At 39.2% G+C, this 20,157-nt stretch overlaps 2 protein-coding genes across 4 annotated transcripts in view; both read right to left on the reverse strand.

The window, feature by feature from the left end:
• The window catches only part of LOC310721180 (craniofacial development protein 2-like), a 437,392-nt gene that overhangs the window by 149,017 nt on the left and 268,218 nt on the right, over positions 1-20,157 (reverse strand). The window lies entirely within an intron of this gene.
• Positions 12,768-20,157, reverse strand: part of fbxw7 (F-box and WD repeat domain containing 7) — a 145,779-nt gene continuing 138,389 nt past the window's right edge. For both annotated transcript variants that reach the window (XM_083532538.1, XM_083532539.1), the window contains 4 exons: positions 19,186-19,367; positions 18,299-18,524; positions 16,887-17,097; positions 12,768-15,713 (listed from right to left, as the gene is read on the reverse strand). In XM_083532538.1, the coding sequence (XP_083388664.1) occupies positions 15,445-15,713; positions 16,887-17,097; positions 18,299-18,524; positions 19,186-19,367 (888 nt within the window). In that variant the 3' untranslated portion in view covers positions 12,768-15,444. The remainder of the gene's footprint in view (positions 15,714-16,886; positions 17,098-18,298; positions 18,525-19,185; positions 19,368-20,157) is intronic.

Here is a 20,157-nt window from a genome sequence, read left to right on the forward strand (position 1 = left end):
CAAGTTTCAGCTTTATGTTCTTCAGATTGTTTTCATTCGGAAAAACTTTTACTTTCCTATATTTTAGTGTGTAATATCTTACTTAAGACTTCACTGCATTTTAGAAAGCATGCTGCTCCTCACAATTGTAAATTGTAAAACTTTTTGTGTTGTGTTAAATAAAAGTTATATAAATAAAAGAGCAGCAGTGGGCAGTAACAAAGTAAATGTTATTTGTTACTGTTCTTAAGTAGCTTTTTCGTGTATCTGTTCTTTACTGACTTCCCGTGGGCTCACCACCTGCAGGAGGGACCGTAAGGGACGGTGCTGTGAGGATTGGGCAGCAGTCGGAGGTGGGGGCCTGCTTAGACTGCTGCCCCCGCGACCCGAAATTACGGATAAGCGGGAGAAAATGAATGAATGAATGAATGAATGTTCTTTACTGAAGTACTTTTACTTTACCACCACGACCTTTCAAATTCACATATATTACTTTTTACTCAATTACATTTTGCGAAATCAGTCGTTCTTTTTTATTTATGAGGATAAAAACTTAACTGGTCACACAGCAATCCACCGAACAAGGTAAAACATGCGCTCTGTTTTAAACATGTTTTAGAGTCTTTTCACATAAACTTGTTGATTTAGTACAAATTATAATAGTAAAATTATAGCCATAATAAATCAGAGTAATTTGGAAATACATTTGAAGGCAAATACTTTTGTATTTTTACTCAAGTGAAAGTTTTAAGGGACACTTTTACTTTTTTTTCTTAGAGTAATATTTTACCTACTGTTTCTCTACTTTAATTCAAGTACATAGTTTGTGTACTTCATCCACCAATGGGTAAGAGTGTGTGTAACTGTGGGTCTTTAACAATACAAAACTCTAATGAAAATAAATTGCAGATTAAAATTTAGTGCTCTTACATCAGTACTTTTACTTCAAAAGTGAGTGCTTTTGTACCTTCACTAGTAGAAATGTGAAAGAAATAGTTAGGGTTAGGGGTACCTGACCTTAGGGTTATTGTAATGTTTAAAATGGGGATTAGTAAAGGAATTTTTTACTTTGTCCCCCATTGTCCAGATCCATCTATAATTACACTAGGGTCTAGATCATCATCAACCTGTAAGGGGTTTCCACTTCACACTGTGCTCACTGTTAACCAGTGATTTCTCCTTCCATCTTGTCCACACAAGTGCACTTCTATACTGCCATATGATACTATTTAAAAATATGATTTCACGATTTTATTCACTTTCAAGAGAGTTAAGAGTGTAACCTGAAGCAGCACTAAAGCTTTTTAGAAAGCATGTCTTCAGCACAGCAGATGTCCCTCAGAGCTGTGAGATGCTTTTCTGCTCAGCACGGTTGTAAACAGTGCTTATTCGAGTTTCTGTATCCTTCCTGTCAGCTCAACCCACTGATCTCTCTGCTCAACAAGACATATTTTCACCCACAGAAACACTGCTCACTGGCTGTTTCTTTTTTAAAGCATATTTTTGTGTAAACTCAAAAAAAGATACTATGTGTGAAAATCTCAGGAGATCAGCAGTGAAATTCCAGTCGACCATCAGCCATGCTACAGCTCGAGTCGCAGATTTTTGTATTGATTGGAAAGTGTACTCGCACTATATAGGCAAAATAGGCAAAGGTTTTGGGAAACGTAGCTTTTCCAGCCGTATGTGATTCTTCCCCAAACTGTTAACCCAAAGTTGGAGGCAAAAAATTATATAGAATGTCTTGGTATGGTGTTAGTTCCCTTTAATTGTACTAGGAGATTCAAACCTGTTCCAGCATCATCTACATTAGAACCTGACTTTACTAACACCCTGGTGACTTTATAAATGAGGACAAATCTCCATTTTCAATTTAACATTCATTTGTATTTGTATAACTCTTTTAACAATGAACATTGTCTCAAAGCAGCTTTACACAGATAATGTGGTGATAAAAAGTAAATATGTTCTTTATAAGTAAGTTTGTCCCTGATGAGCGAGCCGCTGGTGACTGTGGCAAGAAAAAACTCCCCGAGATGGCAAAGGAAGAAACCTTGAGAGGAACCAGACTCAAGAGGGAACCCCTCCTCATCTGGGTTGCACCGAATGTCCATTTATAAGGATATCGTAACAGTAAATTGAGACTAAATGTGGAATTGAATGTTCAAAAAAACTAATCTTATGCTCAGATCTCCACATTGTATATTTATCCATATAGTGTATAAATATTTGCACAATTAATTTAATAAATTGTGTTATGTGCATTTATAAGTGTAAAACATTAATGTTCAGGATTTTTGCCCTGCTGGATGTGTGATTTAATTATTTCAAATTTCCCAAATGTGCATGTTATTACAACTCACACAGCATGAAGGCCACATTCAAACATTTTCTGTTGATTTTTAAGAGGTGGCCTGTGCTTTGTTGCATATCAAACTGTTTTCTGAAAACAATGACAAGTGAGAATTACTTATTAACAATAGAATTTACAGGGAACTGTTTTATTATTATTATTATTATTCTTTAACAGCACTCAAAATTTACCTGAACACTTTCAGAACTGTCAGACATCACCATCCGGTAGACCGTTAAAATCGGCTGATCCGTTTTTTTTAAGATGTGATGCTTACCAGCTGTAGGCTAGCAATGGAATGAAAACTAATGTGATTAGTTCCACATCGACTGTCCTGCAAGCCCATGCTTTAAAAATGGAAAGTGACATGGAGAGACGATGGGATAAAAGAACAAATAGTGGCATGTGTGTTTTTGACTTAACTTTTTTTTGTTTCCTTCCAGGGTCAGGAGAGAATTTAACCTCACTATTCCTGAGAAGACCCCCACAACTACAAGGAACAAAAGGCAAATCTATACATCTAGCCATTGATCACACCCTTTGTAAAACTATCTCTCTATCAAATACATTCTTTTACTAATTCACTAATGTTTTATCTCAGTACATACATAAAATTACTTTATCATTCATCTGTCCATCATTTTCACTAGTCTGTCTGTCTGTCTGTCTGTCTGTCTGTCTGTCTGTCTGTCTGTCTGTCTATCTATCTATCTATCTATCTATCTATCTATCTATCTATCTATCTATCTATCTATCTATCTATCTATCTATCTATCTATCTATCTATCTATCTATCTATCTATCTATCTATCTATCTATCCTTCTATGCTGTGTTTCTTCTGCCTGTCTCTTGCTTGGATGCTGTCCAAATCACTGCTGTAGTCTTCATGGAGAGAGCATATGAATATCAATCAGTAGCTTTTTCCCCTGTGCAACCTTCCACTCCCCCCCCCCCCCCACTCTTTCACACACTCATAACACACATACACAAATTTGTCCTTAAAGCAAACTGAACAGATCTGAAAGTGTGTGTGTGTGTGTGTGTGTGTGTGTGTGTGTGTGTGTGTGTGTGTGTGTGTGTGTGTGTGTGTGTTCGTGTGTGTTACATAAGTGAAGGAGATTTTTCCTCAGCAGGATTCTCATCCTCTTTTCCACTGTGGATTTTCCTGCATATAGATGGTAGACAGATGAATGGCTATAACACACACACACACACACACACACACACACACACACACACACACACACACACACACACACAAACAAAAAATTACCTCAGGTTTAACAGAAGTGAATTTCTGATGACAAATTAGCAAGATGACATCATTAAACTATTCCAGCTGTAATCATGGGCTGTGTCCCAAACCACCCTAAAGCTGTGATTAATAGTGTGTACAAATAGCACGCCACCTGTAATGAGCTAAGTATCCGAACACTTAACAGCTATAACAAAGCTTCCCCAGTTACCCTGACAACTGGCCACATTCCAGTCTTCTGTCCTACTGTACAGCAGAAACTTTAATTGCAAGATGATTCAGAATTTTCGTTTGCAGTCATTTTTAGGAGACAGACACAGTTGACCATCCAATAGTGATTCAGTCTATGCTGCAGGACATGCTGGGATACATCATATGTGTGTGTGTGTGTGTGTGTGTGTGTGTGTGTGTGTGTGTGTGTGTGTGTGTGTGTGTGTGTGTGTGTGTGTCTAACATCAGCAGCCCTGGCTCCATGTGGTTTGTGGGTAAGTTTGTGTCTCCCTAATACTGACCTCAGCTCTGTATTTCTGTCCACGTGCGTCACTGCCCAACCCGACGTTTTTTCATGACCCGCCACAAATAACAGGCTCCGGTGACGGAAATAAATACACAGTTAAATAAATAAATAAATAAATAAATATAACCCTCCAACGTCACATAACAACAGGGGACTATATTTATCATTAGAGAAAGAAGTGAGTCATTGCACCGAGTGGTAATTACTGATCTCCAACCCTGACGAGCTCAAACATGACCGTCAGATCGTCACCTTTCACCTTTCAGCCCAGAGGGGTGTGTGAGAAACACAGCAAAATAAAAACAAATTAACAGGCAGGAAATTAATGATGAAAAATACAGACAGGTAGAACTGGAGACTTACTGGCAATATTACTCTAATTTGTCTTGATATTGTAAATTATTATTATTATTATTATTATTATTAATTTCACCAGAATTCAGTCCTTGAAATTTTATTTTTGCAAAACAGATCTTCAATCCTCTTACAATATTTGTATCTCTTAGAATTCTGACTTTTTCTAACTTTTTATCATGATGCAGGTCAGTCGTGTTGCTGCTAAGCATGTGTCAAAAGGTCATTAATGTAAAACAAAATACTGCATAGTGTAAAGCACTGTGAAAGTTGTGATCTGGCCTGCTAGATCAGTTGAAACCATGTTCCTGTGGACAGCAATTGAATTGGACAATTTCTTTTTCTTTGAATGTTTCAATTGCTAGTCCACAAGAGGACAAAATAGAGCAATAATCACCTACTCACTAGCTACTGAGCTACTGAGCTACTGCAATTGTTCCTACTGAGATGTGTTGATGTAACAGAAAACTTTATTTTAATAATTTGCTGTTTCACTTCTTGTCCACTAGGGGGCAAAAGAAATATCTTTCTTGCTTTTATTTTATAATTTTTAGGTTTGTGATTGTTATTTTTGATGACCCTGCACCAAACGAGTGCTTGTTTTCCGGTTTGAATCTGGCTTGTCCCTTCGCTGGGTGCATTGCGTGATAAAGGCTTGGGTTGGAGAAAGGAGCGCTAAGGAACTGGTCCTTCATGAACTCAAGAGAAAGTGTGGTTTATTTTTTTTAATTTTTTTTATTCTTTTTCTATATATGCAAAAATCTAAATGAATCCTTTTATTTTCTGGTCCATAACCCTCTGGACTGATTGTCCAGGAACCAGCCTGGATATTCCCATATCTCTGGTTATGCCCTCCTGCCTTCTCGTACCAACCATTGCCTGTTCCGTAACTTTCACGCCCTCTGAGCTTCCGGTGTCCTCGGAACCTTCCGCATCCATATCTCTGAGACCTCGCTCGGGTTAGAACCAGCAAGTTCTTAATCCAGAGGAGAAGCTTTTCACTTCTTTATCTGTAACTACAATAAGAATAGAAAACTAAAGGCAGGATTCAAACCAAGGAGGACATGTAGCAAAGACACTGATGCTAACCACTAGACTCTCTCACAAACAGGGAGCACCTTTACTTCTTGGACTAACTATGAGAACATCACTAACAAACACACACCAACTAACTGACTGTGTTAATGCACTGCGCCTGTGTGCGTTCTGAGGGCTGAGGTGGTGTTTATGGCTTAAATTATTCCTAAAGCTGTACCATTTGGTTAATTTGAAGTAGTAAGAGTGACTATGTCAATATTACTACACCTGGGGCTTGAACCTAAATTTTCAATCCTTGAAAATATCTTTATACCGCAATATTAGAAATGCTCGCACAAAACCGTAACACTTTGCGTGCAGGTTTAATAATCCCCTTACAGTTTATTACATCATATGGACGTTACCCAGACACCCCCCGACACCCCCCCCCCCCAAAAAAAAATACCCTATTTCTCTATATCACATGCTGTGTATTGTATACACTTCGACCTGGCTGGGGTTTGACCAAACAACCTCCTGATCGGCATCCGAAGGTCCTTCAGTTGACCTCTGTGTTAAGATGAACTTACTCCATCCAAGGTTACTAATGAATCCTGCTGATGCATTTGGAAATCAATTAGCTAAATTATAAAGATCTAGCAGGTCTGGTGTGTGTGAACATGGACATGTGTGCTTTTCATAACCCCTGTTTAAACGGGAGACTCCAGCTTGAGAGTATTATTTTAAACAGACTATTCTACGATATGCTGTGTGACTGTACACGCAGGAAACTAAGCTGTAAAGCGCTGATCTCAGCGTGAGGATCCCTGGATTACGTGGGAGAAAAATAAATCCGGGGACAGAGGATTCGACAGCCTCAGATAGTGGTTCAGAGCCTAATTTATTCTGCACTCGTTCCTCAAGAAAGTCTTTGATTTAAATCTGTGTAAACCTGAGCTAAGAAGATCGAGACAAACGCAAATCCTGTCTTTTTCTAAGCCTCATTATATAAAGCCTCCGTCTCTCCCTTTCTATTCCTGTGTTCAGGCTCGCAGCAGAAAAGTCGCTAATGTTGTCCTCAGTCCGAGTTCTGGGATCTGCAGCATGGAGCTGTTTGACAGCGAACACGATCATCTTGAAATTTCGCATCGTAAAGTGCTCTGGATCTGTTCCTTATTGTCATATAATATACATGGAGAGAAAAGCGTGATAGTGTGTCACTTCTGGGAGTGATAGAAACCTTGTGACAGTGGAGTGAATGTAATTCGTTACTCTACTTAAGTATCTTCTTCGTGTATCTGTACTTCAAAATAAAATGAAATAATAACGTAACTGTTTAAGCGACCAATCGTACAGTTCAGCAGCAAGCAGAACATTCTGAAAGAAATAAATGAAGGAAGAAACTCAACTCGAACTCACCACAGTGGCCTTGTTTGCGTGAGTTTTTTTTTTTTTTTTTTTAAGTTGTTGAAAAGGAGGATTTGGGCTCTTGATAATTGCAATAGATATCAATCAGTGTTTGACTCATTAATATTTTATTAATAGATCGTTGTGTTAAGAGTAACAGTGTATTTTATTTTTTTTACATAAACTGAGTTGATTAAGCAAAAGTCTTGTGACAAAAATGATAAATACATTGCAGCCATAATAAATCAAAGTACTTCAGATACTCAAGTACATTTGAAGGCTTTTACTGGAGTCATATTTTACCTACTGTATCTCTACTTTTACTCAAGTATATCGTTTGTGTACTTCGTCCACCACTGTCTTTTGATTTCTTTTTATAATACTGATATCATGAGATATCTGGCATAAAAACAGGTCCAAAATTAGCTTTAGCTACACGACCATTTTCCATTGTAGGGGTGTTTAAAAGTGTTTGTTGGTCCTGGAATGACTAAAGGATTATATTTGATTTCACTGTTATAATTAATGATCAGGGGTCATATTATGAAACTTCTCACTTGTTTCTCTTGCTGATTGTCCTCTGATAAAATCTTACTCAAAACCTTAAAAAAAAGAGAGCAATTCCTAGTTTAGAAATGGTAGAAACCCAAATATTTATATAAACTATCTGTTCACCTAAACAGAATAATCAGAGGAGAAAAACCTCTGGCATATCTTGACAGTTTAAAGACAAAGCTAGCGAAGTTATCCGGCTAAACACTGAGCTGTTAGTGCTCTCCATGTCCTGAGTCAGACTTTCCCTCACAAGTGATTTATATTCTGTATATATTTTATATGGTAACTGTTAATTAGCCGGCATGGTTTTTGCTGCAGGTTTTCAGTGTCCATGTGCATCTTCCCAAACCACAAGCTAATTAATTAAAGTTTGTTTTTTTTGCATAAATTAGCAATTCAGATCCAGCACGTGCTGAACATACAACAACTAACTAACAACTTTTTTTCATCTTGAGAGGTTTTGAAAAAAACATGCTGATGTCAAACAATGGCAGATTTTTACCATAGGACTAAATTACAAAAATATATGCTGTGAGACATGTTTAAACCTGAGCATAAGTTTTTTTTTAACATCCCACTTAACGTTTTCTCCCCATTGGCTGTTATAATAACCTCCACTCTTCTGGGAAGATGTTCCACTAGATATTGTGGAGATTTTGTGCTCATTCTGCTAAAAGGGTGTTGGTAAAGTCTGGTACTGATGTAGGTGAGGTGAGGCGGACTGGAGTGCAGTTTCCGTTCACATTCATCCCAAAGGTGTTCAATAGGTTTTATAGCTCTAAAGCAGACCACTTAAGATCTTTTTCTTCAACCCATGTAAACAGATCTTCATTGAGCTGGCTCTGCGCACAGAGGCATTGTCATGCTGGACCAGGTTTGCGTCTCCAAGTACAAGTGAAGTGAACCTACTTTGGGGTAGAACCTCATATAGCTGGAAAAGTCAAGAGTCCCAATAACAGCATATTTATTGTGATAAACAACTCACATCATCTTTCATCGTTGAGAATTCATCTCCAGACTTAACGACCTGTATTAATAACGAACACACACACACACACACACACACACACACACACACACACACACACACACACACACACACAAAATCTCCAGGTTAAAATATTCATCCTGAATCCATACCGAAATACACGTTTCCAACTGGAACTAATGAAAGCAAAGCTAATTAAACAGAATGCTGAATAAGGCAGCGGACATCCTGCAGTTCTCCAAATCATTGCCACTGAGCAGTGTGGATTTACTCCAGCATGTGGTCAGTGATGAGAGTCGCTACATTAATTACGCCATCAAAAAAAAGTGACATATAATAATAAAAAACATAATATAGCCTTAAGAGACTCTTACGAAGTTTATACCCTTTTATTAGTTATTGAATAGGGTTCAATTACATACTGTAGCATCCAAAACACAGCAATTTTCTTCCTCTTGAGTCTGGTTCCTCTCCAAGATTCTTCCTCGTGTCATCTCAGGGAGTTTTTCCTGACCACACTCACCACTGGCTCACTCGCATGGGAAACACGTACAAATATAAGGAACGTACGTATACATTCTTTTATAATTTTATCTGCATAAAGCTGCTTTGAGACAATGTCCATTGTTTAAAGCGCTATAGAAACAAAAATGAATTCAATTGAACGTTCACACACTTTCAGAGCTCCGAATTTCATAGTAGCTCCTGTTTACACCTGGAAAATGGAAGGCTAGATTTTTTTGCTAGCTGTGATTTTACATTTAAAGGGATCTTACAGCAAACTAGCACAAAAACAAGCAAAAAATTAGCTTACCTACACGGCTAGCTAGCTAACTAGCTTTACACACTTATGTCAGAATGAAACGCTTCGAGTCGACAGCTCTGCTCATTGACCTCATACAGAAGTTAACGATTTGTCCGTGGGGTTTAATTTCATGCTCCTGAGGTACCAGTTCCAGTATTCCTGTCCCTCTCTTCACATGGAGACCAGCTGGGAATGGTTCCTCATCAAAAGCCTAAATATCCATGAAGTTACTGAGTAACTCAAGAACATTGAGGATGGATTTGGACTGTTATTAATATCAACAGTCTAATACAATGGCTCAGGACCACAAGTCGCATTTAATCGCTGATCACTTGCACATATTGATGAACTGTAATAAATGGACATCCGGTGCCACCCAGAAGAGGACGGGTTTCCTTTTGAGTCTGGTTCCTCTCAAGGTTTCTTCCTCATGCCATCTCAGGGAGTTTTTCCTTCCCGAAGTCACCAATGGCTCAATCATTGGGGACAAACTTACAATTATAAGGAACAAATGTATATATTCTTGTATAACCTCTATCTCTGTAAAGATGAAAAGGGTACAGATGCTACCTAAAAGAAGGAAGGTGTCCCTACACAGGGACAGCCTGGACCCATACAGAGGTAACCCCAACACTTCCTGTCATAAGAGACAGTCCAAATCACTTGCCTCCCACAGCTACACTGACCCCATGTGCTTACTGCGCACTCCAGCTGTTCTGGATTAAAGAGGTTTTAGGTTTGGTGTATACACTCGCAGGATTCACTCCTGTTTAACGTCATGTTCAACAATTCCTCTGGATGACAAAAAGCCTTCAAATGCACTCAAGTATCCAAATTATTATGATTTTTTTTATGGTTATAATGTTTCTATTATCATTTTAGTCACATGACTCTAATGTTACTCTTAACACACAATCTATTAATAGAATATTAATGATTTGAACACTGGTATCTATTACAATGATCATGAGCACTTAAAAATAAGGACACGGGTGTGGTGGCGAGTTCGAGTCGAGTTTCCTCCATCATTTATTCCTCTCTAAATATTCTGCTTGTTGTTGAACTGATGCTGAACTGTATGTTGGTGATCAGTAGATACCAAGCAGCAATCAGAACATGTTTAAAACAAAGCGCACGCTCGACCCTGATTGGTGGATTGCTGTGTGTTTGATCAGTTTTAATCTGCTCATAAATAAAATGGAACGACTGATTTCACAAAATGTAGCCGAGTAAAAAGTACGAGATTTGACTTTGAAATGAAGTGAAGTTCAAATAAAAGATGCAAGTACTTAAATACAGTAACACATTACATTTACTTCGTCCACCACTGAGTATAGGTGCAATAAATCACTGTTCCATTACTGGAGTCTGCTTTCACTGTGGAGGTTAATAAAAAAATTAAAAAAAAAATGAAAAAAAGGAAGCGTGTGTAGCTGTTACAGCGTTTGAGAGAACGAGTCTGAGCCTAAATCCTGAATCAGGAATGTTACTGCACACTGAAGACACCTCCTTACTGAAAACTTCCCTGAATTTTTTTTTCTACTCTGGTTGTGCAGTGTGTCCACCATTTTCGGTCTCTTAGTCGTTACTATAGAAACGATCACGTATTAAACCTTGGATTCAGTTTCACACACGATCCCTGAAGAATCTCACAAAATCACTCGGCTACAACGAACACAGATCATCGAAACAGACACGCCTGTGTGTGTGTGTGTGTGTGCACGCGTGTGTATTTTCATCCTCATTTATTTTTTTCTTCCCAACTACACACTGGATTTCCTCTCTTTTACATTCTCTTTCCTTCCCTTCCACCTCTGTGTCAGGGCCGTCCTTCAAGAAATGCAAATCGACTTTTTTTTTTTGTCTCTACTTAAAACATATTCATAGCCACACACACACACACACACACACACACACACACACACAAAGTATCATGTAGAATATTTTGTTTGACAGCTCATTAGCTCTCTGTTCAAATGCAGTGCATCATGGTAACAGACACACAGAAATAAAGTCATTACAAAGAGAAAATAACCACTATGACGTGTTCTGCCATCTGTAACCTGAAAAGTCCTGTATTTATATATATATATATATATATATATATATATATATATATATATATATATATATATATATATATATATATATATATAATATTTCTTAAATTCATCTCAGGCAGTGAGAGAGGAATCCTGTAGGAGGTGTGAATATTTAACTCGGTCCATCACCCGTGCACTTTTCGCTTAAAGCCTGGTTTTTACTCGTCATGAGTGAACGAAGGAAGCGTAACATTAGAAATGGCAGATGGCAGGAGCTCATCATAATCCCCCACTGAGCTCACAAACACACGAATGGAAACACACAAATGGAGCAAACACACACACACACACACACACACACACACACACACACACACACACACACACACACACACACACACACACACACACACACAGTCCATCATGGAAGGATGGAACTAAGAGGATGGACTTTTTTATTTTCATTTTAAGATGAACTCTGGTGAAATGTTAAGAACTTTTTTCATGCTCAGAGGTCTTCATTATTCAAAACCAAATCAAAACCTGACCATAAGATTGGTCTGTGCTTTTTGAACATCCCATTCCACATTTAGTCCCTATTTGCTCCTATAATCTCCACTCTTCTGAGATGATGTTCCACTAGATTTTGGTGTGTGCTTGTGGAGATTTTGTGGTCATTCAGCTACAAGGGTGTTAATAAAGTCAGGTACTGCTGAAGGTGAGTTAAGGAGAACTGGGGTCAATTCGCATTCATTATGTTTCTTCTGGTTAATGTTGGAGCTCTAGAGCAGGCCATTTAAGCTCTTCCACTCCGAACCATGTAAAGCAGATCTTCATGGAGTTTGCTTTGTGCACAGGGGCATCGTCATGCTGGAACATGTTTGTGTCTTCTAGTTCAGGTGAAGGGGAAATTTCAACTTTGTGGTAACAGTTGATGGAAGAAGCACATATGGGCTTAAAAAATATGAAATAAAAAATAAAAATACACTAAAAGCATGCAGTCTCCAAGCAGCGATCTCTCACTAACATCTGTTTAGATCAAGATAGATAAAGGTGCTTTATACATGTCACACGTACCTTACAGCACAGTGAAATTATTTATTTACATAACCCAGAAACGTTAGGAAGCTGTGGGTCAGAGCGCAGGGTCAGCCATGATACAGCTGGAGAACAGAGGGTTAAGAGCCTTGCTCAAGGGCCCAAAGAGTGGCAGCTTCATATTGCTGAGGCTTGAACCCCCGACCTTCCAATCAGTAACACAGAGCTGTAAACACTGAGACTTGGGGTTTCCCCACTAAAGGGTTTCCCAAGCCGGAAATTCAGGTTATAAACGTTAGTTGAATAAATGTGAAAAAATACGGCCACCAATCAGATCGGGGATATCTTGCTGCTCGTTGTGATTGGAATAGAAGATGATGGAGCCACACACCGATTGGTCAAAAGGACCGATTGAGATCACGTACACGCCATGTAAAGAGTTGTAGGATTCACGAGTACAATAAACCGTAGAAGCTTTATTGAGCACATATGACACTTTCACACAGTGACAAAAAAAAGAAGCTTGAAATGAAACAAAAACAAAAAAACAAAAAAAAAAGGAAAACATTAATAACAACCCCACATTTTATTGCACTTAAGTTATAAGAAAATAAAAATTCTAATAGACAATCCCTTTAAGGTTTGTTGTTGTTTTTTTGTTTTTTTTTTATCTGTCTGTTAACACCAGGCAGTTTGGACTGGAATCAAAAAAGAAAAGGAGAAACAAAACAAAACAAAACAAAACAAAAGAACAAACCTCCATCATCTGATTTTCTTAAACCAGACCATAAATAAAACTAAAAACTGGAGAAAGAACTTGTTTCTTGTGTTTTTTTTTTTTTTTATCCTAATATACAGTGTTAAACCAGTTTCACAGTTCAGCGTGTGACTCGGAGAATGAGACGAACGGGTTTGGCTACGTTGATGCTTGTAATTTTTTTTGTTTGCTTGTTTGTCCTCTCTTCAGAAAGAACGATGAATGAGTCCGACATTCCATCGATCCGGATGCGGTGTGTTTAAAAAAAAAAAAAAAAAAAAAAAAAAAAATAAAAAAAAAAATAAAAAATCCAACAAATATCCATCCAACACGTCCCTGACAGAACTTCCGTCCCAAGGAATGTGTGAACGATGCTCATTTACAAACAGGCAGCACACACACACACACACACACACACACACACACACACACACAGAGCATCGTCCGTAAGTCGGACCATCGGACCATCTCGCTCTTTCAGCCTCGTAGAGGCACATTTGGCTCAAGTTTCAGTGGCAAACAAAATACAAATTAAAATAAAAAATAACACGGAAAAAGTCTGATTTCATGTGTTGCGCATCACATGTGTGTCTTTTGTTGATTTATTTGTAAGTCTAAATTATTTTAGGAGTTCGTCTGAGACTAAAACGTCGCAGCCAGTGGAGGGAACAAAAAACAAAAAACAAAAAAACAAACAAACAAAAGTCCCGCATGAGTGACTAGCAGCATTAAGTTCAGTTTGGCCACTGGGAGAACAGGAAGGGGCGGGGCTTCCAAAGGGATAGGAAAAATAAAAACAAACCAAAAAAAACTAACCAAAAAATCCGAATCTAAGCAACGGTACCTGAAGCAACGGTACTGAGCCAACAAAGGAAGCTGAAAGGAAAAAGAGCGAAAAACAGAAAGCACACTGAGGATGTGGAACAGCACTTAAAGATGCAGGTCTAACAACAACAACAAAAACAATAACCCATCGGTTTCCTCCTAAAACCCGAATGCGATCAGAGTTTCGACGCCTGATTGAAGTCATGCTAACATGGCTAATAACGAGAAGTGTACAACCCCCAGTTTAGCATCGTGTGCTCAATGTCTTTTGAGGCAAATGTGATGAGTTAGACATGCAGTTTGCACAACGCTAACCTAGCAGCGCTAATCTTCCTTTTTTTTTTTTCTTTCAGCGATATTAGCACGTCTAGTCTGATTGACTACATTCAGGGTGAGAGGAACAGGTGTGTGCGAGTGCGTGTGTAGAGAGATCTTATTTTACGCCAGACTGTCTTGGAATTAATACTGAGACTCATCTTAGAGGTAACGGTGAAGAGGAAACACAACGAGAACAGCAAACGCTGGAGTTTGTGAGAAAAAAAAAAATGACTTAAATTCACAGTTGTGCATTGAACACTAAATAATTGTGTTTGTGTGTGAGGTGTGTGGAAAGAAGGAGGAGGAGGGATAATAACAAGCCAGGCTCTTTCTCAGACATATTGAGGCTTCTTCTGTGTGTGTATGAGTGTGTGTGTGTGTGTGTGTGTGTTTTGTTTAATCCTCGCATTTAAAATCTCAAAGCTTTTTTTTTTTCCATCTTTTTTCTCCTGTTAAAAACTAAACCTGCGTGCATTCGTCATTAACCCTCACCTGTCAACTCACCTTCCTCGCTCACGTCATGCTTACAGTGTCAACTTGTTTGTAATCGGTTTGAAAAGAAAGAAAAAAATAAACAAAGAAAAAAAAAACAAATAAAGAAGAAGAAATAATAATAAAAAAAAATAATAAAATAAAAAAACACGAACAAAAATAAAGATAATGCTGTCTGGGGCATGCAGGCTTGAATCAGCAAGTCTCTGAGTGAGAAAGACTGTGAGTAGAGAAAAGAAACAAACAAACAAAAAAAATAAATCACATCCCGTTCCTTCCCAGAATGCTTTGCTGCACAGAACCCCTAAAAAAAAAAAAAAAAAAAAAAAAAGGAACCAGACAAGCAGATGCCAGTCATGGAGCTGCATGGAGAAGCCTTTCTTCATAGAATGCAGAGGCTCCGCCTCCTCGTTCCTGCCCCTGTCCCCTATTAAAGATGGAAGAGGTGATGCCTCTATACGCTGGGTCTGGTCTTGGAGCAGCGCAAGGAGGCCCGCTTCCTGTTCCTCCTTCCTTCTGCTATCAGTCATGCCCCGCCCCGTTGCTGAAGAAGCACCCCCCCCCACCCCTCAAAAAATAAATCACAGCAGCGGTCACTAAAGGGGCGATTCATGGCAGGAACGGTGAGCAGTGGTGGGTCCAGCGGTGGAGCCACACAAGGAGGCCCGATTCGACCCCCCCACCCCACCCCCACCGCCTCGCCCCCTCCGTTCTTTCTCTCCCTTCAACTTCATGTCCAGTTCACTTGAGTTCGACGTCGAAGTCGAGCACGAGCAGTTTGGTCTCCTCGGTGCCGTTCCTGCTGCCCACGGCGCACACCAGCTTCACGTTCGAGGCTCGGATCCTCCACACGACGCCGCCGCTGCCGCCGCTCTCCAGGCTTACCAGGTTCCTGATGAAATCTCCCGAGCGCAGATCCCACAGCTTCACCGTGCCGTCGTCCGAACTCGTGATCACAAAGTTCTTGTTGAACTGCAGACACGTCACGGCGCTCTGGTGCTTATGAGGACCTGAGGGAGGGAGGGAGGGGGAGAGAGAGAGAGAGAGAGAGAGAGAGAGAGAGAGAGAGAGAGATGAGGAAAGGGGAAGAAAGAAACGGGGGATGAGTCATCATAACAGTAATACAGGACACGGCGTCTCTGTCTCCTCACTCATCAGTCATTTGTCACCGAGTCTTAATTAACGTTTGCTGACCTGATCATGTGACCTACAAAGGGAACAAAAACAACCGTATTTCTCAATCTGTCACTGTGTTCATTAGGATTTATTCTCTCTCTCTCTCTCTCTCTCTCTCTCTCTCTCTCTCTCTCTCTCTCTCTCTCTCTCTCTCTCTCTCTCTCTCTCTCTCTCTCTCTCTCTCTCTCTCTCTCTCTCTCTCTCTCTCTCTCTCTCTCTCTCTCTCTCTCTCTCTCTCTCTCTCTCTCTCTCTCTCTCTCTCTCTCTCTCTCTCTCTCTCTCTCTCTCTCTCTCTCTCTCTCTCTCTCTCTCTCTCTCTCTCTGCTTCAAATCCTGCACTAAACACATCACCAGCAACTGTGACACACGATTTAATATAAAAATAAGTTATTTGGGATGTGGCCCATGTGTATGCATGTTAAAACAATCGAGGGGACGGAATTAGGGTTGCAAAATCACGGGTATTTTCAAGAACGCAAAATTTCTATTGGAATTAACGGGAATTTACAAAGTTGCAGTTTAGCCAATAGCAGGGAACGTAATTGTAGTTGTGGAAAAAAATCTTGCAGGATAAGTTTTGGTTAAAACGACCAGATTTACCGCAATTTCTGATAGTTTTTTTTACCCTCAATTACATGCACAAAGCACAATTACTGCAGGGCCACTGAGGCCACGCCCCCTACATACACTGTTCATTCCTCCATCACATTAAACAACATTACATGAATCCTGCACACGGAATAATGTCGAAACATTTCCACCTTGGCGAGTATTTACACAAATGACAAATCTCACATATATTTAAATGTTTATATTTATGTTTGTATATGGTATAGTTTATATACATTTTTAATTAATTCCTAGAAATTCCCTTAAATTCCTAGTAAGTTTCCAACTTGGAATATTTCCAAAATTCCCCAGATGAAGTTTCATTAGGGTTGCAAAGGGGCAAAAAGTTTCGAGAAAATTTATAAAAATAAATAAAAAAAAACTATAGGAGTGGTCACCTTGCAGCGTTTGGAGACACTGTCCTGTCTTTATGTCCCAGATTTTGACGGTGGAATCGGCGTTCCCCGACACTAGGATGTTGTCTTTGAGCTCCATGCCGCTGGTGAGAGACTGATGACCCGTGAGCGTGTGTATGCAGTTCCCCGTCTCAACATCCCACACGCGGATGGATGTGTCTAAAGAACCGCTGACCACGTGGACGCCGTCAAACTGTGGAGGAAAGAAACGGCCGATAGATGAAATCGTTACAGATGTTAACTCGGTGTGTTCTGATTAACGGAAGAAAAATCTTTATAATAAAGAGGAAAATCTGCATCTCGAATAAGTTGCACGCCTACAGATCCTTTTTCTTCCTCCTTAAATCCCCTTGATCAGATCACAGGCTTATATCAGTAATTAGTGTAGATCAGGTTTTAGCTGATGCAATTAATTATGACATTAAGAAACAAACCTTACGCACACATTTACTTCTAAGTACTCATTTCCAATGACTCACGGCTGCTTTTCAGAAGAAAATCCAGGAATAAATCGTTTTTATATGACGATTAAATGTTACAACTATATCCTCTATATCTGCTTCAGGCTTTTCATTGTTTTGTATACAGGGTACGGTTCGGTTTGTAATGTGGTTTTCAATTCACGGTTCGGCTCGATTTCGGGACAGTTAAGTGCAAAAAATTTAAAATTGCCTGTCTTTTTTTATTATTAACAGTTTTTGTAATTAACAATTGTGAACAATAATTAGTTTATTTTTAAACAAATTATTATTTTTTTTTTTTACAAAATAAATAAATAAATAAATAAATAAATAAGATCTAATAAAATGCCTGCTTGGTCAAATAATATATAAAATAATCTTTTTTATAATATTTAATAAAAAAAAAAATGTAATTCATAAAATTAACGCAATACACTAATATATTTATTAAATTAAGTATTAATTAAATTTACACAAATGACATGTATTAAGTACAATTAAATAAATGGAAAAATTCAATGAAATAGCTTACATTATTTTAGCGTACTTTAACATTTAATATTTACTTATGAAATGTATTTATTCCGAAATTAATTATTTCTTTCCCGCCTTCATTCATTTAATCACTTTCTCGATGTGCGGAATCGTCAATTCTTGAAGCAGTACATAAAACGCAAAAAAATTCTTATCGCTATACCGCCGGAAATATGCTGGCAAAGTGGAAGCCATTCTCGTCGAGGAGAATTACGTCTGAAACCTCACACAGATGCCACTGATGAGTTTTGCACTTGTTAAACACCACTTATTATTTCCTCAGGAAATGTCAGTCAAGTTTTATTTATTTTCTTTCCTCCCAATACACAACTTATGGGACCTATGGGATTTGGGGCTTCTCAGTATTTGTGTGTGTGTGAGAGTGTGTGTGTGTGTTACCTGTAGTGAGTAGACTCGGTTGGTGTGTCCCTGCAGTGTGTGTAAGCACGTCTCGGTCTCAGGGTCCCACACTTTTACCATGAAGTCGTAGGCCCCACTGACGACACGGCGGCCGTCGTACTGCACACAGCGCACCGCCGCTACGTGACCCATCAGCACGTGCAAACACTGACCAGAGTCAATGTCCCACACACGCAGGGTTGCGTCCCGAGAACCACTCACAACCCTGTGAGAAAAAGAGAGAGATAAGGGAAAGACAGAGTCAGGCTTCTGGGAAGATGTTTTACAAGATTTTGGTGTGTGCTTGTGAAGGTTTGTGCTCATTCAGCTACAAGGGTGTTAATAAAGTCAGGTACTGATGTGGGATGAGGAGGCCTGGGGTCCAATTCATCCCAAAGGTGCTCAGTAGGTTTAATAGATGAGGTTTAGAGCTCTATAGCAGGCCACTCAAACTCACTCTAACCCATGTAATGCGTATCTTTATACATAGGAGGGGCATTGTTGGCTATTATATATAACTGTGTGCCTCCAACATTGTGGTATCATTTTGAGGAGAAAACACAAGTGGCTGGAAAAGTCTGGTGTCCAATTCAGTGGATTAATTTACTGGCTAAAGCTTAAACCCCAAGTGGTTTTGACAATGGAGCAGTTGAATGGGATGTGTATTGTGTTAAGTGTGTGTGTGTGTGTGTGTATGTGTGTGTGTGTGTGAGTCTTCATCTCATCACTAAATCTTCGAGGATCATGTTTTGCTAACGAATAAAAAAAAGCTTAAGAGTTTAAAATCGTGCGAATAAAATACTCCTTTAATCCCTGTTAAATCTGACTGCGGCACGGGATCAGGAAGTCCGCGGAAGCGAAATGCCAAAGTGTGTGCGAGTGCGCACCTCTTTTCGTGGAGGTGCATGCAGCGCACGGTGGACGTGTGTCCGTACAGTGTGTGAATACATTCTCCCGTCTCGGCGTTCCACACTTTCAGAGTTCGGTCCGTCGAGCCGCTGATGATGATGTTGTCTCGCATTTGAGAGGACCAAACGCCGCCCGTGTGTCCCACTAACGTCCGCAAACACTGCAAACGCACACATTTAGATCATTGGGTGGAACGCAGACACGGCATCGTGATTGTGTGGGATCGTTTCTCCTTCAGCATTTAGAAAAAGAAAAAGTTAGTTATTGATATTGTAAGGATGAAAACACTGAGACAAACAGGCACACACACGTCCTCGCTCATCATGCAGCCGTATCTCATTAAAGATCTCGCTACAACAGTGCACGTTACTAACATGGAGCCCCGGGCTAAACGGATAGGACTCGCTCGTTTTAAAACACATTTACAGGCAACATTTATACAACAAAAATTTCAATTAAACCCAGTTTAGACAGCTGCAGATAGAATTATTATAAGTTTATGATCCGTGTACATTGCTTTCCTTCGATTTTTGATTGAAAAACAGAATGTGAATTACAACGCCTTCATTCCTTTTTCGATTTAATAATAAAAGCGGGGAAAAAAAAAAAAAAAAAGAGAGAAAATGGCTTTTTTTATTGATTCACGAGGGCACAGGAACAAAGAGAAAATACGAAAATATTTATAAATTTGTACAATTCGTTTAACCACACAGAGTTCAGTAATCAAAATCTCACAATAACAAACAGGATCAAGGCTCTAAAGTGCACAATTTTTCCAAGCTAACGTTCTGCCCTGGAATTATCGGAACATTTTTGGCGTGGTTTCTAAGGAAGAAATGTCCGTTCTGGAGCCAAAAGAATACGATACAAACTCTGAACGTCTATGGGGTGAAAAGGATGCCACTAAAGCGCATAAATCTCATCATCAGGGTCTTTACACGTGATTCTAA

Source organism: Silurus aristotelis, assembly GCF_946808225.1.
Source record: "Silurus aristotelis genome assembly, chromosome: 27".
NCBI classification, from domain to species: domain Eukaryota; kingdom Metazoa; phylum Chordata; class Actinopteri; order Siluriformes; family Siluridae; genus Silurus; species Silurus aristotelis.